General features: G+C 39.0%; 1 protein-coding gene across 8 annotated transcripts in view; it reads right to left on the minus strand.

The window, feature by feature from the left end:
* BIRC6 (baculoviral IAP repeat containing 6) overlaps window positions 1-25,628 on the minus strand; it is a 208,280-nt gene extending 182,652 nt beyond the window's left edge. For 4 of the 8 annotated variants that reach the window (XM_061155640.1, XM_061155639.1, XM_061155641.1 and 1 more), the window contains exon 1: window positions 25,168-25,552. In XM_061155640.1, the coding sequence (XP_061011623.1) occupies window positions 25,168-25,492 (325 nt within the window). In that variant the 5' untranslated portion in view covers window positions 25,493-25,552. Of the gene's footprint in view, window positions 1-25,167 lie in introns of all 8 variants that reach the window. The other 4 variants (XM_061155637.1, XM_061155638.1, XR_009694811.1 and 1 more) reach the window with 3 other exon arrangements.
* Window positions 25,629-26,513: the final 885 nt, after the last annotated feature.

The raw sequence follows: 26,513 nt of genomic DNA on the forward strand, positions 1-26,513 counted from the left end.
TGCGGTAGTTTGAGCATTCTTTGGGATTGCCTTTCTTCGGGACTGGAATGAAAACTGACCTTTTCCAGTCCTGTGGCCACTGCTGAGTTTTCCAAATTTGCTGGCATATTGAGTACAGCACTTTCACAGCATCATCTTTCAGGATTTGAAATAGCTGAACTGGAATTCCATCACATCCACTAGCTTTGTTCGTAGTGATGCTTTCTAAGGCCCACTTGACTTCACATTCCAGGATGTCTGGTTCTAGGTGAGTGATCACACCATTGTGATTATCTGGCTTGTGAAGATCTTTTTTGTACAGTTCTTCTGTGTATTCTTGCCACCTCTTCTTAATATGTTCTGCTTCTGTTAGGTCCATACCATTTCTGTCCTTTATTGAACCCATCTTTGCCTGAAATGTTCCCTTGTTTACATCTACCCCTAAACAAGTTCTAGATTTCCGTGAAGAAAAAATATTCTGCAATGAACAAAGAACATTTTAGAGAACTTTTCACCGTCTTAACATGTTTGAGCAAGTCTTTTTTACCTAACAAAAAATAAGACCAAGGACACAAATTCTCTAAGTTGGGAAAAAAATGAAATCCATGTGTGCTTAAGTGTGACCCAGAACTGAGTATTTGTACAGCAAAAAAAAAAAAAAAAACAAGCATAGGTTTCACAATGGGAGGTAAAAATCAACATTTATTTTCAGTTATAAGCATAACAATTTTAAGTGCATAAAGGTTCATAACAGATATGAAGAAACCAAGAAATCTATGTTTGAGCTCTCAGTAAGAAAATATCTTTTCAAAATCTTGTATGAAATTATATGTTAATTATACTTTTATTCATATTGCTTTGTTTCATGGTTTTGGAAGTATTACTATGGAACACTGTCAACAAATTTTAATGCTGCAAATAACATTAATAAAAAAAAAAAAAAACTTATAACCTATATTTAAACTTCCCAAGGCTACCTTTAAAAAACTGAAGTCCCAATTTGACATAAACCAGTTATTCAACAGAAATTTATAATTCATTTGCCCTATGAGTTTAAAATGTCTGAAGATAAATTTCTCAAAGTTTTTGAGGAAAATCAGCTAAGAAGTCATTTTTCAGTTTTTAAATAGAGGGGAAAAACTCTTACACCCACTCTATACCACATGTTGCACCTTGTTAGAAGACACTTGTAAAATGACTTTGAACCCTACACAGATAAAGTTTAAAAAGAAATTCAAGCAGAAAATTTAAGAGAAACACTCAAATTCTTCCAACTATACCAGATATAAGCAAACTTCCTATAAAAAGATCAAATAGTATTTAAGGCCTCATAAGAAACACTCAAATTTCCTCCAACTATACCAGATTATCACAGAGAAGGCAATGGCACCCCACTCCAGTACTCTTGCTTGGAAAATCCCATGGACGGAGGAGCCTGATAGGCTGCAGTCCATGGGGTCACCAAGAGTCGGACATGGCTGAGCGACTTCACTTTCACTTTTCTGCATTGGAGAAGGAAATGGCAACCCACTTCAGTGTTCTTGCCTGGAGAATCCCAGGGATGGGGTCGCACAGAGTCAGACACGACTGAAGTGACTCAGCAGTAGCAGCATACCAGATTATCAGCAAACTTCTTATAAAAAGATCAAATAGTATTTAAGGTCTTTTCTCACAATTACTCAACTCTGCCACTGTACTATGAAAGAAACACGTAAATAAATGGATGCAGATGTGTTCTAGTAGCATTTATTTATAAAATCAGGAGACAGGCAGAGAGCTCAAAAGGTGGCAGGCCACAGTTTGCAGATTCCTGACTGACACTAATGACTTGCATTAGTACAGATTTTCTTTGTGGGCAGGAGAAATTTCACAAAGATAGTAAGTTAAAAATTCACAGCCAGACACAATAAGCTGCTGAAACTTAAAACTAGAACCAACAAAGAAAACTCTTGAAAGCAACCAGAGAATATGTTAAGTACAGGTAAGTAATAACTATAATAAAAGCACGTTGATCATTAAAAAATCATGGAGTTCACTTGGAATTGAACAATTTTTAAAGTGCTGCAAAAAAGAAATTCTATTCAACAAAAAAATCCATCAAGAATGAATGTGAAATAAAGACATTGTCAGATTAGGGAACACTAACTAGAAATTTTGCCAGCAAACCTGCTCAGAAAGAATCACAAAAAGAAGTTCATCAAAGAGAAGGGAAATTATTTCAGAAACAGAGTATCAAGAATGAGGGAAGAGCTACAGAAATGTTAAGTATCTGGGTGAATATAAGTGATGATTCTCCAACTCAGTCTTTTAAATGTATTTGATAACTGAAAGCAAAAATTACTACAATGTCTGATAGTCTTCAATGTCACATATATATAATAAATAAGTCGATTATAACTTAAGAGGATATAATAGGGTGGTATGGTTTCTACATTCCACTTAAAGAGGTAAAATACTGATTCTAAATAGTCTAAGAGAAAAATATATATTGCAATCCTTCAAGTAACTATGAAAACACACAAAAGCAACAGATAAGGTTAAAAAGAAAAATCAAGCCAAAAAAGCAGAAAGAGAAAAAATAGAGGAAAAAAGAGGAAACAAATAATAAAATGGAGCATCTAAATCAAAATTCAACTATTCATTAGTCATAAATGGCCTAAGTACACCAATGAAAAAACAAACTGGAATTTAAAACACACATGCAATCTAATTCTATGATGTCTAAAAGAAACTTTTATCATTCTAAAATGGTAAAAAGATGGAAAAAAGATGTATCACGTAAATGTTAATCAAAGATGAATAGTCATATTTAGATGAGACAAAGATCAGAACAAAGAAAATCACCAGGGATAAATGAGGATATTACATGATGAAAGAGTCAATTCATGATGCAATCCTAAATATATATATACACCTAACAGAACTTAAAATACATTCAGCAAAAATTAATAAGAACTGAAAGGAGAAACAGACATCCATAATTACAGCTGGAGATTTCAACTTTCAGTAACTGAAAGAACTAGTAGACAGAAAACGAACATAGATATAGAGAAACTGAACACCATCAACCAATGACATTTTTAAAATATTCCACCTATCAACAGTAGAATGCACATTCAAGTGCACATTGAAAATTAATCAAGCTATATTGTATCCTGGATCATAAAACAGACCTTAATATAAAAGAAATAAAAGTATGTTCTCTGAGAGCCCAAAAATAAACCTACACATCTCTGGTCAATCAATCTTTGACAAAGGAGGTAAGAATATACAATGGGAAAAAGACAGTCTCTAGCAAGTGGTGTTGGGGAAACTGGACAATCTCGTGTAAATCAATGAAGTTAGAACACAGCCTCACACTATAAACAAAAATAAACTCAAAATGGCTTAAATACTTAAATATAAGACACAACACCATAAAACTCCTAGAAGAGATCATAGGCAAAACATTCTCTGACATAAATAAATGATGCTAATGTTTTCTTTGGTCAGTCTCCCAAGGCAACAGAAATAAAAGCAAAAATAAAATGTGGGACATGATCAAACTTACAAGCTTTTCCACAGCAAAGGAAACCATAAACAAAACAAAAAGACAGCCTATGGACTAGGAGAAAATATTTGCCAATGCTGCAATCAACAAGGCCTTAATCTCTAAAACATACAAACAGCTCATACAATGCAACAACAAAAAAACAACCCAATCCAAAAATGGGCAAAAGACCTTAACAGATATTTCTCAAAAGAAATATAGATGGCCAATAAGCACATAAAAAAGATATTCAATATCACTAATTATTGAGAAAAATGCAAATCAAAACTACAATAAGATACCAACTCACACAGATCAGAATGGCCATCATTAAAAAGTCTACAGGAATTCCCTGGTGGTCCAGTGGAGTCTTATTAAGACTCCACACTTCCAATGCAGGGGCATGGGTTCTATCCCTGATCAGGGAACCAAGACCCTATGCAACCAAATACATGAAATCTTTTTTTTTTTTTTTTAAAGGAAGTTTAAAAAAATAAATAAAAAGTCTGCAAATAACAATTGCTGGAGAGATCATGGAGAAAAGGGAACCCTCCTCACTGCTGGTGGGAAATTAAGTTGGTACAGCCACTAGGGAAAATAGTATGAAGTTTCCTTAGAAAACTAAAAGCAGAATTACCGTATGATCAATGGACCCCAGTCCTGGGAATATATCCAGACAAAATTCTTATTCAAAAAAGATACATGCACCCCAATGTTACCAGGCCACCTTACCTGTCAAAGGAGCACTATTCATAGTAGCCAAAACACGGAAACAACCTAAATGTCTATCAACAGATGAATGGATGAAGAACACGTGATATGTATATATAATGCACTATTACTTAACAATTAAAAAGAACAAAGTAATGTCACCAAGGGTGCAACTAGAGACTATCATACTAAGTGAAGTCAGAAAGAGAAGACAAGATGCTATATGATATCACCTACATGTGGAGTCTAAAATGTGACATAAATGCACCTAAGTGCAAAAGAGAAACAGACTCAAGGACACAGAGAACAGACTTGTGGTTGTCAAGGGGCACAGGGTGGGAACAGGGATAGAGCAAGAGGCTGATGACAGAGCAAGTTAGCAGATGTTAGCTATTATATACAGAACGGATAAACAACAAGGTCCTACTGTATAGCATGGGGATCCGACTGTATAGTCCTACTGTTTAGCCTATGATAAACTAAAATGGGAAAGATAGAAAAGAAAAGAATGCATACATATTTATAACTGAATCACTTACCAGGCCACCTTACCTGTCTCCCAAGAAGCCGTATTCAGGACAAGAAGCAACAGTTAGAACCAGACGTGAAACAATGGACTAGCTAAAAATTGGGAAAGGAGTACGTCAAGGTGTATCCTGTCACCCTGTTTGTTTAACTTATATGCAGAGCACATTATGCAAAATGCTGGGCTGGATGAACCACAAGCTGGAATCAAGATTGTGGGCAGAAATATCAACAACCTCAGATATGCATGCAAAAAGCAAAGAGAAACTTTGCTTTTATGGAACTCTAATGTCGTTACTCAATGTAATGTTGTTACTCAAACATGAGTTTGAGTAAACTCCGGGAGTTGGTGATGGACAGGGAGGCCTGGCGTGCTGAGATTCATGGAGCAAAGAGCAAAGATTCATGCAGAGAGTCGGACACGACTGAGCAACTGAACTGAACTGAACTGAATGGCACGAAAGTGGCATTTTTTTGCATTTTAATGGCAAAAAGGAAGAGAAACTAAAGAGCCTCTTGATGAAGGTGAAAGAGGAGAGTGAAAAAGCTGGCTTAAAATTCTACATTCAAAAAACTAAGATCATGGCATCCAGTCCCATCATTTCATGGCAAACATATGGGGGAAAAAGTAGAAACAGTGACAGATTTTATTTTCTTGGGCTCCAAAATTATTGCGGACAGTGACTGCAACCATGAAATCAAGAGACACCTGCTCCTTGTAAGAAAAGCTGTGACAAATCTAGACAGTGTATGAAAAAGCAGAAACAACACCTTGCCAACAAAGGTCCATATAGTCAAAGCTATGGTTTTTCCAGTTGTCATGTACAGATGTGAGAGTTGGACCATAAAGAACGCTGAGCACCAAAGAATCAATGCTTTTGAACTGTGGTGTTGGAGACGACTTTTGAGAGTCCCTTGGACTGCAAGGAAACCAAACAAGACAATTCCAAAGGAAATCAACCCTGAATATTCACTGGAAGGACTGATGCTGAAGCTGAAACTCCAATACTTTGGCCACCTGATGTGAAGAGTCAACTCGCTGGAGAAGACCGATGCTGGGAAAGACTGTGGGCAAGACGAGAAGGGGACAACAGAGGATGAGATGGTTGGAAGGCATCACTGACTCAATGGACATAAGTTTGAGCAAACTCCAGGAGATAGTGATAAACAGGCAAGCCTGGCAGGCTGCAGTGCATGGGGTCACAAAGAGTCAGACATGAATTAGAGACTGAACAACAGCAGCAGAAATTAACACGACATTGTAAAACAACTACACTTCAATGAAGCAAACAAATAAGAACTATGATTTTGTTTGATCACAAACAAAATGACCACAATGGATTTAAGTAGAAATCAGTAACAGAAACATAATGGGAAACCTCTAAATACTTGTAAATTAAACAATATACTCCTAAGCAATTCTTAGGTCAATGAAGTCTAAAGTAACTCAGAAAACATTTTTAAAAGAATGAAAATGAGGGAGTTCCCTGATGGTCTAGTGGTTGGGATACGGCACTTTCACTGCTGTTCCCCTGCCTGGGGAATACTGAGATCCTTCAAGCTGTAGAACAGCTCTCCACACCCGAAAAAGAATGAAAATATAATATCAAAATAAGTCATGTGAAGCTAGAACAGTGATTAGAGTAAAACTTATACGACTTGAATGCTTATATTGGGGTGGGGGAAAAGGCCTTAAATCGATAACCTAAGCTTCTACTTAAAAAAACCAGAAGAACAAAAAATCCAAAACAAATCCAAAGGAAGGAAAAGGAAAGAAATAATAAAGGTTAATAGTGGAAATCAATGCAAAAGTAATACTAGAAAAACAATAAGGAAAAATGGATATAAGCAAAAATGAGTTCTTTGAAAAGATCAATGAAACTGATAAAGCTCTAGCAAGACTGGAAAAGAATAAAAAGATATAAAATTACCAACACCACCAAATTAAAGAGGAGCTAGCCTACAGATCCTGCAGACATCAAATGATAAAAGAATACTATGAACAACTCTATGCACATAAAAATGTGACAACTTCTGTTTTCAAAATATTTAAATCTGACACTACAAATGTTAAAAAGATAACTGAGGAATAATATAAACAGATCTATATGCATAAATTTTAAAATAAAGGTGAAATTCCATAAAAACCACAAACTACCAAATTATTCAAAATGAAACAATCTGAATTAAGGAAAGTGAATTCCTAGTTTAAAACTTTTCAAAGAAATCTTCAGGCTTACCTGATTTCACTGGGGAATTTAAGAAGTAACACCAATTCTACATAATCTTTTTCAGGAAAGAGAAAGAGGAATACTTCCAAACTCCTTTAAAGAAGCCTAAATTAACCTGATATCAAAAACTAGAAAAAGGACAGAAAAAGAAGCTACCATTATCCCTCATGGAGATTGTGCAAAAATCCTCAACAAAATAAAAAAAAAATATGACGTATAAATTCTTGTTCAACTAATAAAGGACAGATTAATTCAAAAAACAAACAAACAAAAAAAGCAAATGGAGTTTAGCAATACACCAGGACCAAACAGGGTTATCCCAGGAATGTAAAACTGGTTCAGTATTCAAAAATCAATGTAAGCTACCATGATAATGTCTTAAAGAAGAAAAACCAGTCAAGTTAGTAGGTGCATCTGGCAAAATACAATGTATTTCCATGATTTAAAACAAAACAAAAGCCCATTATACAGAGTGAAGTAAGCCAAAAAGATATAGAACATTACAGCATACTGACACATATATATGGAATTTAGAAAGATGATAACGATAACCCTATATGCAAAACAGAAAAAGAGACACAGAAATACAGAACAGACTTTTGAACTTTGTGGGAGAATGTGAGGGTGGGATATTTCAAAAGAACAGCATGTATACTATCTATGGTGAAACAGATCACCAGCCCAGGTGGGATGCATGAGACAAGTGCTCCGGCCTGGTGCACTGGGAAGACCCAGAGGAATCGGGTGGAGAGGGAGGTGGGAGCGGGGATCGGGATTGGGAATACATGTAAATCCATGGCTGATTCATATCAATGTATGACAAAACCCACTGGAAAAAAAATAATAATAAAAAAAAGAAAAACAAAACCAAACCAAAAAAAAGCCCTCAGCAAGTTAAAAGGGAATTTGCTCAATCTGATAAAGGACAGCTACAGAAAGTCTACCACTATCAAACACTTAATGATAAGACTGAAGGCTTTTCCCTAAGATCAGGAATAGGACAAGGATATTATGCTCTCAACACTTCTATCTAATATCTTAATGAAGATCTAGCCATTGCAATAAGATATGAAGAGCCAGACACATTAGAAAGGAAGAAATCAAGCAGTCCCTAGTCACTGATAACATGATTATGTAAGCAGAAAATCCCAAAGAATCTAAAAAACAAACAAACAAGGACTTGCCTGGTGGTACAGTGGATAGGAAGCTGCCTGCCAATGCAGGGGATCCCGCTCTCTGAAGACTTCACATGCCACAGAGCAGCTAAAGCCCGTAAGCCTAGGGCCTGCGCTTCACGGCAAGAGGAACCATCACAATGAGGTGCCTGTGCACCGCAACGAACAGCCCTGCTCACTGCAGCTAGAGAGAGCGGGCGCGCACCAATGGAGGCCCAGCACAGCCGTAGATAAATACATTTTAAAAAATAAAAATCAAAACAAAAACTACAAGAACGAGACAGTTTAGCAAGGCTACACTGAACAAACACATGAAAATCAATCAATTTTATATCTATTAGCAATGATCAATCTGAAAACAAAATTTACCCAAAAAATTAACAGTTAGTTTATAAGAGCTCTAAAAACATACAAACTATTTAACTGTTTAACTGTTAAACTGTTAAATAGTTCATACCTGTATAAACAGTATAAGCTCCAATACAAAATAAAGAGTAAAAAAGAAAAATCCCAACAGGATTTCGGAGATATAGATAAACTGAATCCCAAATAATCTGAAAAGGCAAAAGGAACCTGAATAGCCAGAACAATTCTGATTAAGAATAAAGTTGGACAAATCACATTATATAACTTTAAGACCTGCTATAAAATCTGCAGTACCACAAGAATGTGTGCTACAGGCAAAGAGATAACAACATATTAGATCTGTGGAACAGAACAGAATCCAGAGATAGACCTATATAAACATGACCATTTGATTTTTTAAAATGCTTTTTAAGTTGTAAATTATACATTACATGAAACGTACCATTTAACCATTAAGTGTACAGTTCAGTGGCATTAAGTACATTCATAATGTCTTGCAACTATTACCACTATCTATCCACAGACCTCTTTTCATCACTTGATAATCACTGACACTAAATCTTCACTTCTGTCCCCACAGAACCTGACAGGCACTACTCTCTTCACTGACCATAGCATATTCAAGGTTCATCCATGTTGCACTGTGTCAGAATTCCCTCCCTTTTCAAGGCTAATATTTTGTTATATACATACACCATGTTTTGTTTATACATTCATCCACTGATGGACACTTGGGTGGCTTCTATTTTCTGTCTAGCTGGGAATAATGTCACTGTGAACATACCATACAAATATTTCTTCAAGATCCTGTTTTTAACTCTTTATACCCAATATTCAAACGTGGAATTGTGAGTTCATACAATAATTTTTAATTACTTGAAGAACTGTATTACTCAAATGTGGAAATGCGAGTTCATAAGGTAATTTTAAATTATATGTAGGACTGCATACTGTTTTCTTCAGTGGCTGCACCATTTTATATTCCCACCAACACAGCAAAAAGGTTCCAATCTCTCTACATCCTTGCCATCACTTACTCTTCTTTTTCAAAAATAACCATCCTAATGGGTGTGAAGTGATACCTCATTATGGTTTTGATCTGTATTTCCCTAATGATTAATTATGCTGAGCATCTTTTCATGTGTTTGTTGGTCATCTGTTTATCTTCTCTGGAGAAATGTCTATTTAAATCCTTTACTCATTCTCTAACAGGGCTATTTGTTTTTTGCTGTTTTTTGAGTTGTAGTTTTCTGTAATTGTCTAAATATTTCTGGCTATATCTCTGGATATGTGATTTGCAAATATTTTCTCCCTTTCTGGGTTTTGCCCTTTTACTCTGTTGATAGTGTCCTTCAATGTACAAAAGTTTTTAATTTTGATGAAATCCAATTTGTCTATTTACTCACTGGATGCCTGTGCCTTTGGTATCATATCCAAGAACTCACTGCCACATCCAACATGGTGAAGCTACTCCACTTTGTTTTCTTCTAAGAACTTAATAGTTGTAGCTCTTACATTTAAATCTTTGATCCATTTTGAGTTAATTTTTGTATGTGGTGTTTTGAAAATCTTTGTCTATGGTGTATATCGTTGTATAAGCGTAGAATTTCATTCTTTTGCATATGGATATCCAGTTTTCTCAGCACTATTTTTGAAGAGGATGGTCTTGACCTCCATGCCAAGAATTATTTGACCACTTATATGAGAGGTACTTCTGTACTCATTATTTCAAACCAGAACCACACTGTTTTGATTACTATAGCACCATAGTAAAAAAATTTTGAAATCAGGAAGTGTTAAGTCCTCCAGCATTTTTTTTTAAATAACACTAGCTATTTGGGGTCCCTTGAGATTCCATACGAATTTTAGAATGGATTTTTTCTATTTCTGCAAAAGTAGTCACTGGGATTTTGATAAGGATTGCAATGAATCTATAAATGGCTTTGGGTAGTATTGACTTTGTAACAATACGGAGTGCTGGCAAGGATGCAGAGCAAGTGTAATTCATAAATGTCTAATCTCAATGCATAATGGTACAGCCATACTAGTGTGACAGTTTCTTATGAAGTTAAACATACACTCACCAAATGGCCGTGCAATCCCACTTCTACATATTTACCCTGGAGACATAAAACCTTCATTCACACAAAAATCTGTACTTAGATGTTTATAATAGTTCTATTCATAATTACCAAAAGCACATCCTCCGAAGAGTAACTGACTAAATATGGCTATACATTCATATGATGGAATACTTAGCAATGAAAAGTAATGACCTACAGATACATGCAACAACTTGACTTTCAAAGACAATATGCTATGTGCAACAAGTCAGCATCAAAAAGTTGCACACTAAAGGGTTCCATTTCCACAACATTCTAGAAAAGACAAAACAGTAGAGAGAACAGACCAGTGACTGCCAAAGGTTCAGGGGTGGGGAGGAGGCTGACTACAAAGGGATACCAAAGGAGATACCACAGAGAACTCTTTCAGGTGTTGAAACTGCTCTGTATCCTGACTGTGGTGTCGGTTACATGAATCCATGCATGTATTACTAGTATACACACATAAAAGTCCATTTATTATAATCATTAGTCAAAATTTATTTTTAAATTATACAATAAAAACACAGGAAAATACAATTTTAACGAAGTAAAGGGGGGAAATAGTTCATAACATATCTTACAATAAAAATACATCAAATAATAGAAAAAGGCAAAAAGAACTTGCTGCACACCAAAATGCTAAAACTAACCATCTCTAGGTAATAAAATCATAGGGGGGCTCCTCTTTCCCCAGGTGGTTCAGTGGCAAAGAATCCACCTGCCAATGCAGGAGACGTGGGTTCAATCCCTGAGTTGGGAAGATCCCCTGGAGAAGGGAATGGCAGCCCACTCCAGTATTCTTGCCTGGGAAATCCCATGAACAGAGGAGCCTGGGAACCTACAGTCCATGAGGTCGCAAAAGAGTCAGACACAACTTAGTGACTAAACATCTGATGGTCTATAAGATAAGTCATTTTTAAAATGGAAATTTTTAAAGGAAGGAAATTGTGGGGTTTTTTAGTTAGTTATCAATCTTAACACCCACATTAAGAAACAGTCAACTCTTTATTAATCATGTGTATTTCTTCAAAACCTGGAAAAGTATTATCAGAAATATATCATCTTTGCCAACTGACACTAGACATTGTAAAAGTCCATGTGCATTGAGATGTCATCAGACTTTAATGCGTAAAATAGTCTATACCATAACATACAAACATAATTCAAAGTCAATAAAAAAGGGTACAAAATTAACGTTTTTTGTTGTTGTTTAGTCTGACTTTTTTGCAAGCCCATGGACTGTAGCTCACCAGGTGTCTCTATCCATGGAATTCTCCAGGCAAGAATACTGGAGTGGGTGCCATTCCTTCTCCAGGGGACCTTCCCAAGCCAGAAATCAAACCCGCGTCTCCTGCACTGGAGGGCGGATTCTTTACCACTGAGCCACCAAGGAACCCCAAAATTAAAGTTCAGTTTTTATAAAGCTTTTAAAAATTAAAGTTACTGAAAATAAAATCATTTAACAAAAGTTGCTAATACACTGTTATTATTCAAAGTCAAAATGAGTATCCTATAAAAAAGAATTTGGTGCAAAGAAAATCTGGGAAAGTTCGGTGACAAGGCCATAAGGAAATGTAGCAAATGTATAAAATACAAAGCAGGGATAGTATTTTTCCAGGCAGGAAAATCAACATCTACCTAAACATGGAAGAGGTTCTCTGAAAGATATAGACTTAAAAGTTCCAATTCTCTCTATTCACTTTATCCAAAACAGTCACCAGGCCACTTATTTTAAATAATCTTAAGTTACCCGACATCAACTGAGAAAAGTTTTGAGATCATAATCATCACTGAAAATTTTCCATGGATGGGACTCAGTCATTAAGGACCTACTACTCCCTGCAAGAAACTGTGCCCTTTTCATATGTTTCATTCAATTAACTGTGACAAATTGAATGATATATATGAAAATTTGTTACAGTTAAACCTCTCAACCAGTCTGCAATATATATGTTACATTCTTCCTTCAGGATTTTGATCCGGCTATAATTAAGTAAAGTTTGGGGACTAATTTCCCCATCTGATATTGCATAAGAACCCTTACCATCTGTATATAAATTCCAGCTGCTACACAAAGTCGCCCATGTGAGAAGCAACTCAGCTACAAATCAATTCAATTCTACAATTGGAACATGTGTCCTTGTGAATTTCTATTTGGAGCTCATATTTGAAATTATTTTGTTTAACAGAGATGGCACCTTTCTCTGAGACTAGTAATCACACCAATCTCATCACTCCTCATTGAAACTACATTTTAAATAAGTGCAAGTCAAATTCCATCCAAATATGATGAAAATCCACCCAGCTGTTTTCCCCTACTACAGTAACAAGCCAACAGAAACTTCCCCTGGATATCTGCCTTGCTGTTCTCTCACATCACTGGGATCTGCTCAAGTGCCATCTCAGAGAGACTCATCCCCAGACCACACAGTACAAATTTACCCACCACCATCTCATGTCAGTTTTGACTTCTTATAGTGTCTACCATCACCTGCGTGTATGTGTAATACAGCTCTTTTCACTAAATCAGAGCTCTAGGAAAGGACTTTGTTGACAAACAGTAACTTTTTGACACACAGTAACTGTTTTTGAAAAAATGAATCATTTTGCATAGTTTTGAAGAACTTTGTGATGTATTAAAACTACGCTCTAAGGCTTCCCTGGGGGCTCAGTGGTAAGGAATCCCCCTGCCAACGCTGGAGACACCAGTTCGACCCCTGGTCCCGCGAGATCCCACACGCCAGAGCAACCAAGCCCGCGCGCCGCCACTGCTGAGCGCCAGCGTCACAACCCCTGAAGCCTGCATTCCCGAGCGCCCGTGCCCTCCAACGAGAAGCCACCGCGATGAGAAGGCCACACACCGCGACGAGAGCAGCCTCTGCTCGCCACAGCTAGAGGAAAACCCCGCTCAACAACGGAGACCCAGCAAAGCCATATGATTTAATGAAATTATATATTTTTAAAAACCCACTAAGCTCTGCTATGATAAAATGTAACATTCCAGTAGTTAGCTTTTTTCTTAATACAACACAAAACAAAGACATTTTAGGCATGAAACAGCTGATCTCCTAGATAATCCCAGCCATTCCTGCCCTCTACAGCTGCTTTTTCCCCCTCCTCTCCTCATACTCCCAGTAGGAGCTAACTGTCCCTGCTGCAGCGGCATTTTGGTGAAAAGTATCACAGCACTTAATTGATTAAAAAAAAAAAAATCAAACAAAAATGCATTACACCAGAAAAGGACAAAAGAAAGCAAGAGGAATTTGGCCCTTGGTATAGTCTTGCTTACAAGCATATTTCATTTATAATTTAATTTAATTTACTGTGGGGTAGGTTTTATTAGCAAAGAAACTAACTTGGGAGGTTTTTCTCACAAAACAAAATTAAGGCTAAACAGAATACTATTCAAGCTTCCCTGGTGGCTCAATGGTAAAGAATTCACCTGCCAATGCAGGAGATACAGGTTTGATTCCTGGGTTGGGAAGATCCCCTGGAGAAGAAAATGGCAATCCACTCCAGTATTCTTTCCTGGGAAATCCCATGGACAGAGGAGCCTGGCAGGCTACAGTCATGGGGTCACCAAAAGAGTCAGACACAGTGACTAAACAACAATAGAGTACTATTCAATTCAAATAAAATCTCTCATTTATTCCAGGCATATGAAATACATTTGCTCATTTAGGGTTCTAGGTGAAGTTAGAAACTCTAAACCTGGCCTGCACATTAGAATCACCGAGAAAGCTTTAAAAAATTTAAAAAATAAAGACTTAGGTGGCCTTGGGCTCCACTCCAGGTCACTTAAGTTAGAATACTAGAACCCTAGCAGAGTATGTCTTTAAAAACTCTCCTGATGATTCTAAGGAGCAACCAAGGCTGAGAACCACTGCCCTGTACTATCTCCCCAGCCTCCCTTGTCCTTCTTCAACTTCATAAACCAAAGTAAAAGCACAGAAACAAATCATAAAGATTTAAATTCCTGATGCCCACAATAAATCTCAAATAAGACACTTCCATTTGCCCCAACATTTCTACTAATTCCTATAAAAAGTAAACCTAATATTTATCTCCTCTAAAACTACATCCCTGATTTAACACACTCAAAACAGACCACAATTATTTCTTTTAGGAACACTGCCCTTGTCACAAACAATTAACTTTATGTAGCAATTAATATATCGTTTTTGTCATCTGTACCTCCATTTTCTCCTCTCTATACCCAAAGAGGGTGGCTAACACTGTTGGATCCCTCACATATGAAGCTCAACTTACAAAGAATGTCTACATTCATTATCATATCACATAATAATGTAGCCCGGGGAAGAATTACTAGCCCATTTTAGAGATGGTAACCCAGGGAAGTATCTTGCCAAACCCACCTTTTGCTTGAGGCTCTGCGCAGTACAGTGCACGTTTCAGAGAGGTACCTCCCACCCACCTTCCCACTATTTCTATATATTCCTCTACGGTATGGACTTCCCTGATGGCTCAGATGGTAAAGCGTCTGCCTACAACGTGGGAGACCCGGGTTCAATCGCTGGATTGGGAGGATACCCTGGAGAAGGAAATGGCAACCCATTCCAGTACTCTTGCCTGGAAAATCCCATGGACACAGGATTCTGGGAGGCTACAGCCCATGGGGTCGCAAAGAGTCGGACACGGCTAAGCGACTTCACTTTCACTTTTTTTTTCCACTTTACAGAAATACATTATTGTTTACATTCTATCTATAGTTATCAAGAACATTCCTAAGGATAGATTCCCAAATGTTCAACAACTTATGTACGGTTATAACTACAGATTTTCAGGTAAACAAGGACATAATACATACAGTTTACTTCTGCTTCCTCCAATCCCACTGGAAAGACAGGAAATAATTAAAGATGGCATTAAACAAGCCCACAAAGACAAAAAGACCAAGGAGATGATAACAACAAAATTTCTGAAGCTGGAGTACAGGCAGAAGACTGTTCATTGATCTGTTTCCCTATAAAAAATTTCAAGGCTAAGCCAGCAATGAGGAAAGCTCAAAGTGTGTGTGTTGTAGTATTTTTCAAATTACACAAATAAGACATCTACAATAAAAACTACTTAAAAGTAGCAGCTTTTTGCTGTATTTTCTCAATTAATGCTAAAAACATACCTATCATAATAGGGCCCTACATTTTTTACCATAAACTGAGAGTTCTTGTACTCAAAAGTATAGAAGCCATAGCTTCCATAGGACCAAGGAGGACCAAGTCCAAGATCCTCAGTCTATCCCATCACTCCCTTCCTCATGTTTTGCACTGTAATACTAAACTGCTTATAACAAATATTACCTGCTTCATGCATCTACTTCCTCATGCTATTTCCTCTACCTAGCCAACTTCACTTCTTTCAAGTCTCAGCTGGGCTGTCACGTCTTCTAGACAGCTTTTCAAAATTGGGGAAAGAGTGGATTTAAAATTCATCTTATTATCCCCATATGGCAAACACTTATTGAAATGAATTATGTAATTAAAAACACCAAAACAAACAAACAAAAAAACCCACCAATACAAAAAGTAACATTTATTGAGTTCTTATGGTGGGTCAAATAATATCTACATGTATCAATTTACTTAACATCTTTCCAATAACCAAATGAGTTGGGTACTAATTATTAAGTGCAGAGGGAGGTTAAGCATCTTGCTTTAGGGCACAGCTAATAAGTGATGAATCATAGACTGAAACTCAATCTGGCTTTGGAGCCAATATTCTTAACCATAGACTAGGCTTTCTCTATAAATGTCAATGCCTTCCAAACCTGTATTCCCAAATCTTCACACTTCATTTATTTCCAAATCTTCAAGTTGAATTTCCAAATGGCTCCTGGCCATCTCTTCTGGGATGTCCTTCAAGAACCTCAAAATTAACACAACTGAAATCACTATGTCCCCCGTGTTCCTCAGCATATGCCAACAAAAGCTACTCACCATACCTTCTTGTACTGCTATTCAGGTTAATTCATTCAACCAGTCACCCAAAGTAGAAATCTAAGTCTGAGTAATTGCCACCTTGTCAATTCCTCTCATCCCTACATTCACCTGTTTCTACCTCTCAAACTAATTTACATGCAGCTCTCGTCACTTTTCATACCTGAGCATTAGCTTGGAATCTTTCTTCGAAACAAATCTGATTGTGTCTTAACCTATAAAGGCTGCCTACCACTGACATCAAGTTCAAAGTTCTTAGCAAAACGTATTATGATCTTGTCTTTGCCAATCTCTCAGCTTCAACTCTAACCATCCAACCCCTACTCCCCTTCCCCTCAAAACTTCCCTGAATTTAATATGTTTTTAAAGACCTAATTGTCTCTGTGTAAGCAAGTACCTTAGCCTAGGATATCCCTCCTACTATCTCATCTTCCCAAACTGATCATAAAGGCAACATCCTTTGAGAAGCCTTCTCAGACTGAAGAAACTCCCTTCTTTATACTCACATAATCTGCACATCTATATTTTATTAAGAGTACTTACGCTAAAATGGCTTACCTGAAAATATCACCAAGCATGTATTCAAAAGTCAAAAGGCTGCCTTATTTTGTGCCCCCATGCCTACCACATGTTCAATAATGTATGAAATCACCAGGCTCTTTTAACAATTTCAAGTCCAAAATCAATTAACTTACATAAGTTACCTCTCTTGTAATACAAAATTATTACTCATATGTTAATACTTTTATCTTTTAGATTTCATTGGTCCCATTTCCACAAACGTGAAAAACTGGAAGAAAAAAAAATACTGCAATTTCAACAGAATGCCTGTAGTAAAAACATCTACTACATCAGCAAACTTTCAAATGGCCACTGCTACAAGAATATTTACAGAGCACATACTATATACCCTGGAGGAGGAAATGGCAACCCACTCCAGTATGCTTGCCTAGAAAATCCCATGGACAAGTCTGGTGGGCTACAACAGTTCACAGGGTCAACAGAGTCAGACACGACTTAATGAGTGAACACTACTATGTATCAGGCACTGTTCTACACGTTTAACATATATTAGCTCACTTCAATTCTCACAACCACTTTATGAGGTAGATAACATTTTAATGTTCATTTCATTGATGAACTTCAAGATCAAACAGAACCAAGACTAAAGCTCAAACTATTTAGCTCCAGAAATTGATTTCTTACACTGCCTCTGATTAATAAGTCTAAAACTACTAAAACAAAGACTACAATAAATTCTTTCTTAGAGAGAAACCATCTTTGTGTGTTGAACAGTTTAGAAAATGTGGGAGGCAAATGTAAAAATTTGGGTAAATGTAGAAGATATTCAAAATGCAGAAAAATGTTTTTTAAGAATATTAATTCATGGGACTTCCCTGGCATCCAGTGGTTAAGACTCAGCACTACCAATGCAGGGAATGTAGGTTTGATCCCTGGACAAGGAACTAAGATCCCACAAGCTGTGCACTAAGGCCAAAAAAACCAAACCAAACCAACAAACATGAATATTAATTCACTCTAATTATAGAAAATGTTTTGCTAATAAAACACCAAATCTTTGACATATGTCATCAGGTAGTATTACTAAAGTCAGTCAACTGAAACAGAGACAAGTACACAGTCACAGTCCACAAAGATATTTGCTGAATTAAGTTTTTATAAAGAACTCAGATGGGCTTCCCAGGTGGCGCTAGTATAAAGAGCACACCTACCAATGCAGGAGACTTAAGAGACCTGAGTTTGTTCCTGGGTCAGGAAGATCCCCTGGAGGAGGGCAGGGCAACCCACTCCAGTATTCTTGTTTGGAGAGTTCCATGGACAGAGGAGCCTGGTGGGCTACAGTCCATGGGGTCACAAAGAATCAGACATGACTGAGGCAACTTAACATGCAAGGAACTCGAATGCATCGGAACACAACTATCTTGTAGGGCTGTTGAAGTCCCAACTCTATAACATGTTTATAACTGAGACTAGGAAGACTTCATGTACTCAAATTAATCAGGAAATAGGAAATGATCTGTATCATTTACAATTTCCAAAAACTGAGATCTACAGGAAGATGCTGCATTTCACCCAAATTAACACATACCTAATTCAGAAGTAGTTAAAAAAAGAAATTTCTGCAAAACCTGTATGTAGGTCTAGAACCAACAGTTAAAACCAGACATGGAACAATGATTCAAAATTGGGAAAGGACTACGTCAAGGCTGTATACTGTCACCCTGCATATTTAACTTATATGCAGAGTACATCACACGAAATGCCAGGCTGGATGAAGCACAAGCTGGAATCAAGATTGTTGGGAGAAATATCAATAACCTCAGATATGCAGATGATACCACCTTTATGACAAAAAGCAACAAGGAACTCAAGAGCCTCTTGATGAAGGTGAAAGAGGAAGATGAAAAAGCTGGCTTAAAACTCAACATTCAAAAAACTAAGATCATGGCATCTGGTCCCATCAGTTCATGGCAAATAGATGGGGAAACAATGGAAACAGTGACAGACTTTATTTTCTTGGGCTCCAAAATCACTGCAGATGGTGACAGCAGCCATGAAATTAAAAGATGCCTGCTCCTTGGAAGAAAAGCGATGACCAACCTAGACAGCATATTAAAAAGCAGATACATTACTTTGCCCACAAAGGTCCATCCAGTCAAAGCTATGGTTTTTCCAGGGATCATGTACAGATGTGAGAAGTGGACCATAAAGAAGGCTGAGTGCCAAACAATTGATGCTTTTGAACTGTGGTGTTAGAGAAGACTCATGAGAGTCCCTTGGACTGCAAGGAGATTCAACCAATCAATCCTAAAGAAAATCAGTCCTGAGTACTCATTGGAAGGACTGATGCTGAAGCTCCGATACTTAGGTCACCTGATGCGAAGAGCCAACTCATTAGAAAAGAATCTGATGCTGCGAAAGATTGAGGGCAAGAGCAGAAGGGGACAACAGAGGATGAGGTGGTTGGATGGCATCATGGACTCAATGGACATGAGTTTGAGACAACTCCGGGAGATGGGAAGACTGGCATGCTGCAGTCCATGGGGTCACAAGTCGGACATGACTGAGCGACTGAACAACAACAAAAAGGTGATAAATATGAGTTTCATCCATACAATTTATTTCCTGAGGACTCTGCAAGCTAACCTAATCAATTTTCTATATTCCAAGACTTCTTGGAGCAGATAGCTCTGGGTTCTAATTCTGAACAGGAAGCCATCATACCAGACAAAAATGATAAATCACAAAAAAAAATTCCTAAGAAGTTCAAATCTGGGGTTAAGTTCAAAAGACTAAACAGAATATCAAAATGGTTTAAGTTAAAAAAAAAAGACAGAAAGAGATTTACAAATAAATAAAAAACATTTTTGAACAGTACACACTATTCTGAGCACTTTACATGCATTTAATCGTCACAATTAATACAATTATCACTCTCATTTTGCAAATGAAGAAAGCAAAAAAGAAACATTAAGTAACTCAGAGAGGAAAAAACAAAACAGAAACTAGGATCTTAACTAGGATCTTGCTCCTTCCTGTTATGCTAAATGACATCAGTTAAAGAGAGGGACATATCTAGTAATAGAAAAAACAAGTGTTGGTTGTTTTTTTTTTTTAACTATGACTCTACATAGCCAAGTGGTGTATGTAGAGCTATTTTGATTTTTATAACCTAAAGTCCACGAGTAAGCATATGAAATCATGTTCAACATCATATGTCATTAGGGAATTACAAACTAGAACACTGAGATACGACTACACACCTATTAGAGGAGCAGCAATTCCAAACACTAACAATATCAAATGCTGATGAAGATGTAAAGCAACAGAACTCTCATATGTGGCTTCTGGAAATGCAAAATGGTACAGCCACTTTAGAAGACAGTTTGGTAATTTATTATAAAACTAAACATACTCCTGCCATAGGCTCCAGCACTCATGATCCTTGGTACGTACCCAAATGGACTGAAAACTTCTGTATACACAAATGCCTAGACCCAGATATTTATAGCAGCTTTATTCATAACTGTCACAAACTGGAAGCAACCAAGATATCCTTCAGTAGGTGAATGGACAAACTGTGGTACATCCAGACAATGTAATATATTATTCAGTGCTAAAAGGAAATAACCTATCAAGCTACAGAAAGACATAGAAGAAACTTAAATTTGTATTATTAAGTGAAAGAAGCCATACTGAAAAGGCTACATACTATATGACTTTCTAGAAATAGCAAAACTATGGAGACAATAAAAAGATCAATAGTTGTCAGAGAGTAGGAGGGGTGAATAGGCAGAGTAAGGGTTTTTTAATGAGACTATATTCCACAATATGTCATATATAGTCAGAACCCATAGAATGTACAAGGGTGAACCCTAACAGAAACTACGGACTTTAGGTGATGATGACGCACTAATGCAGGTTCACTGACTGTAAAAAACACACCAGTGAGGTCTGATGTTGACAATGAAGGGAATGGAGGCAGAATATGGGAACTCTGTACTCTCTGCTCAGTTTTACTATGAACCTGAAACGACTCTCAAAAAAAAAATCTACTTATGAAAGAAAGGGAAAAAACCCCCAAACCAAAGAAAGTGTTTACTGAGCAGTTAAAAAGAAGCATCCATTTAACATACTCATTAGTATACATACAGCAAATAAAAAATATTTATTAAAATATTGTACTAGGTGTCCTGTGGAGGGCATATAAACAAGTAGACAAGGCTCCTTCCCACTAGGAGTTTGAAATATAGTTAGGCAGACATCATATATTCACACACAACTAAATAAGATGAAATTTAAATAGTTCAAGACAGGAAACATATCACAAACGGCTAAGTTGTCAAATTACTAAAATAGGCATTAATAGGACAATGTGCTTAGGGGTTCAGTGGATTATTTCGGGCAAAAAGAATTAGGAAGTTAAAGGTATGCTCTAGGTCCTGAAATTGGGGTAAGATTCATCTAATTTTCTGGAGGGAATTGGTGAATTCTAAGAAGGAGTAAAATTACTGCAGTTAGAAAATAAAATTAAATGAACCAGTTTCACAGAACAAAATGGGGAGACAAGACTAGAAAGACAGGTAAAAGCCAGATCATGGAGGTCACTGAAAGCCAGATTCAGAAATCTTAACCCTGGGTTGGGAAGAACCCCTGGAGAAGGAAATGGCCACCCACTCCCATATTCTTACCTGGAGAATCCCATGGACGGGGAGTGGGGTGGTGTCTGGTGGGCTATGGTCTATGGGGTCGCAAAGAGTCAGACACGACTGAGCAACTAACACACTTGTGAAAACACTAGCAAAGAGCAAATGTTTGCCTAACTAAGTATATATTGATGACTCTTAGTCTAATGAAAAGTGTATTTATAAATATTTTATGTGAGAGACATATAATTTGAAGATAGACAGTAGTCAACAGTAGTAGTTAAAAATTCACCATCATTGAAACTTGAGCCTATTATACAGAGTGAAGTAAGTCAGAAAGAAAAACACCAATACAGTATATTAATGCATATAAATGGAATTTAGAAAGATGATAATGATGACCCTATATGCGAGACAGCAGAAGAGACACAGATGTAAAGAAAAGATGTTTGGACTTGGTGAGAAAGTGAGGGTGCGATGATATGAGAGAACAGCATTGAAACATGTATATTATCATATGTGAAACAGATCGCCAGTCCAGGTTCGATGCATGAGCCAGGGTGCTCAGGGCTGGTGCACTGGGATGACCCTGAGGGATGGGATGGGGAGGGAGTTGAGGGGGGGTTCAGGATGGGGAACACATGTACACCCGTGGCTGATTCATGTCAATGTATGGCAAAAACCACCACAATATTGTAAAGTAATTAGCCTCCAATTAAAATTAATTAATTTAAAAAAATAAAAATAAAATAAAAAATTCACCATCATTGCCATACAAGTGAATACATATACATACAAGCCCTGCTCCCATTTTTCGATTTCCAGTCTACACCAACAGGTTACCCATAACCTCATAAACTGAACCCATCCGTAAGTCTACGCTCTCACCCAATAAAGCTCTATATGTTTACATCACTCCATATCCCCTTACCCAAAGATGTCTTTCCTCCGGGGGTAGAAGAGTAGGTGGCTCCCTGCCCATGAACTAGATGGGTCATGTTAGGACCATGCTTACTAAGCACTTTCTCCTCATTCTACTGACAGAACTGTCACCCTCTATTCATTATTAAAAGCAAACCTACCAAGTACGTACATGTTCAAGGCAAAACATAAAATCCCTCATTCTTTGGCCAACCATCTGAAGACACGACACAAAGAGGACCCTATACTTCTGATCATTATTATTGATCACCCGCATTTCTCATATATGAAAACATTTCTGAGTTTTTCCATTGTTACTTTTAAACCTGCTTTATAATCCTTCTGTTTTTCCATAAACTCTTCTACGTAATTCTAAACACATATTACTCAATTCTCAATGCATATCCATCCACTGTTGTATCCATTTCCATACTTCCCAATTAAATGTTCCAACCTACCTCAACTAAGTTATCCCAAATCAATGCTGTAGTTTATGTATTTACCTTTATACTTATATTATGTACCCAAAGCCCTCCCTGTTAGCAATCTACCACGTGAGTGACTGTTTTCTTCCCTTTTCATGAACAGGCACATTCATTTACGTCCAATTTCCCCAATCCTTTATAACTAACTCTGGCACATACAACCTTTCTGAAATATGGCCTCCAGACAAAAAAACACCCCTTAAGAGTCCTCTTTCTATTGAAAATATTTTAAGACTTTTGTTAAAAAGACTTTTTATAGAAATACAAATACATACACTATGATACTAATTGAAAGTTTAAAATCATGAAAGACACCAATAGATACTGTTTAAAAATAAAGGTATATACTAAAAAACATAAAGACATGTATAAAAAGAGAAAACAGGAGGAATGCAATCCAGGAGAGACACAGAAAACTTCAACACTGTTTGTAATGTTTTATTTTTTTAATTAAGAGTCTGGAATACATGGTTGTTTGTCACAACTGTTCTTTATACCTTTTCAGGTGTGGAATACATTTAAGTGAGTTCAAGAAGAAAGAAATCCAACTATTGATGAGAAGTACCCTCCCATACAGAGTGACAAGCTGTTATGTCCAAGTTGCCATGAATGCTCATTGCTACATCTGGGACACCACTTTTGTACTTTACCTAAGCCAAGAAAAGAAAAATCACAAGGCTACAATACAAACTTTCTCTTAGATATATTTTACATGTGTTTCAGATTTATTTTCTATGGCTATCCAAATCCATTTCTTTCACAAAGCTCATATCAACAAAAATTAAATCCTTTAACTCTGTATCTCTAAATTGCCATTTACTCTTAAGTGCCTAACAGTAAATCAGAATAACCACCTTATTTGGCGCTGTTAAAATACAAGTGAGTTGGTAAGACCACGTAACTACTTCCACTTGGCTAAATGCGAACAGTCATGTACATTACACTCTGTGCAGGAGTCTAACTCGTATACTAACTTTTCAGTCTCGATTTGTAACATCTAAATTAAGCCACCCATCATTCAACCGCAAATGAAATGTCGATTCACCAAAACGTAACCTTGCCAGGACAACTCCAAAACACCCTCCTACAACCCGTCGAGCGTTCACCTCTCGCATCCTCAAAGTCCCGTCCCTGGACCAAGGTTTACAGCAGCCAGAACTGGTCTCCTCCACCGCTGAGCCTCACACATGCCCCCTTATCCCAACTCTTGGCTCGCAGTGGTAAAACCAGCAGAGAGCGCCGGAAGTTTCACCTCATTACGAACCCAAAGGAATCTACAGCTCAGACACCGCAGGTGCTGAGTTTCTCGTCCCTGGGGGGTAGAAGGCGGAAGCCCCGAGCCAGGAACAAGGGCCAGTCTTCCACGGCGTCCGCCCGAGCCCTAAAGCGGTCGATGGAACAGTTCAGGCAGCCGGCCCTCCTACTTCCCTCCCCGCCCCCACTCCAGGCCCACCCAACCCCCACGCCGGGCGCGAAGCCTGCCGTACATCCCAGCACCTGCGGGTCCCAGGAACAGGCGCGGATCCTCTTCTCTCCACGAGAGGCGAGGGCTTGGATGCCGGCTCGGACGCTTGCCTCTGGCCACCGGCCTCTCAAGTCCGGACCAACCCTGCAACCCTTTCGCTTTCTGATCTAACAGAAACTGTACCGACACCCTCTCCAGGACCTAGCCCGGAGCCTGGGCTTCTCCGGTGCCGAGCTCTTAGGCCTCCTCACGTCTCCCAGAGGACCAACCCACACCGGACGCTCAAAGCCCGAAAGGCAACTCCCACCACTCCCCGTCTCGCCCGTCTTTCCTTCCCAGCTGCAGCCGCTGAAACAGCCAACTTCTAAGGTCCTCCTCCATCAGTTTCCCGGCCTCCCTTCACAGCCAGGCCTGAGCCCCCAGCCCTGCCCTCCGCCGCTCCCCTCCTCCGGAGGCCGAGCCCCGGGGCTGGGCGGCTTCCTTCCCCGGCATCCCGGGGCCCGGCTCCTCCCGCGGCGGGCCCGGCCCCCGCCCGGCGTTGCCGCACACTCACCGCTGAGAGCCGAGGCCTGCAGGGTGGCCCCTGAGGTGCCGTCGATGACTTTGATGGTCCCGCGACTGGTCACGGCCAGGATGGCGTTGAGCGCCGGGTGGTAGGAGAGGCTGTGCAGCCCGTCGGCGTCGCAGCGCATGCAGCCGTCCCGCAGCACCAGCCACTCGGAGACCCCGGCCGCTCCCGCCCCCGCCGCCGAGGAGCAGCCCGGGCCAGAGGCCGCAGCAGCCGCAGCCGCCATCTTCCGGCCTGCGCTCAGCACAATCACACTGGGAAGCGGCTCAGTGACAGTCCCGGGAGGTGCAGCACCACCACCAGTCACCATCCGGGGCCAGGGGGCAAGCAGAGCGCGTTAGCCGGAAGTGAAGTCAGGCGCCGGCACGCAAGTGGGACGTCGGCCGCGCGCCCGGAGGGGCCAAGCTCGGAGGGAGGCTGGCGGGGGAGGGGGAAAGGGAGCGAGAGAGGCGGGACCCGGGATGGGACCGGGAGGCGGCCGGCCGGAGCATGCGCGGGAGGGAGAGCGCGTGCCACGCGCCGCTGGTCCAGCCAGCTCCGTGTCCGCAACGTCCCAGTTTTTTTTCCGAGCCCGGGGAGTGGCCACGGCCTGGACTCCGCCCAGCTCCCCTAATCCGGACCGGGGCGGGGTGGGTGGGTGGAGAGCAGGTCTTTGGGATGTGTATTTCCGCTAGGCGGGGACCCCGGACCGTGCGACTTGGCTGAGACGCCTTGAGGCCCCTTGCTGCGGTTCCACCTCTGCCTGGACGGTTCCCAGCACGCGCGGTGCAGCTGTTTGGCTGTGGCCCAAAGGAGACCTCCTGTCTGGGCCTCTGCTCAGCAATCAAAAACTTCTAGTCTGGATTTGGAGAAATCGAACGACCTCCCCAAGCCCACGCGTATTACAACGCCCCACCCGTTCCCAAATTTTTTGTTAAACCAAAGGACCACTCTGAATGTAGCTGGGGGTGTCCTTCGAAAACAGTTTTTTAAGCCTCAAAACACAAGCTGAAACTGTAAAAGCTACCATTTCTAAGATTTTTCTCTCTCAAGACTCATTTTGGAACAAACTTCTACATTAAATGTTCCTCTGAGTAGGCTTCAACTGCAAATCAGGACCCCCATCTTGTTGGTAGGGAAAACAAACTAGTAACCTGAATGCTAAATTTAAACTTAATATATTTTAATATTGTACGGTGTTGAAATGGATAAAAGGCATAGATTTTTGTGTGTTCAGTTCAGTTCATATGTTAAATATTTTGATAGGGATAAAAAAAAATTCCGTGAATTTCGATTTCTTTAACCTGTAAACAAACTTTCTCCAAAGCTCATTACTCAGAAGATGTTCTGAA

This window comes from Dama dama, chromosome 11 (genome assembly GCF_033118175.1).
Source record: "Dama dama isolate Ldn47 chromosome 11, ASM3311817v1, whole genome shotgun sequence".
Taxonomy (NCBI): Eukaryota; Metazoa; Chordata; class Mammalia; order Artiodactyla; family Cervidae; genus Dama; species Dama dama.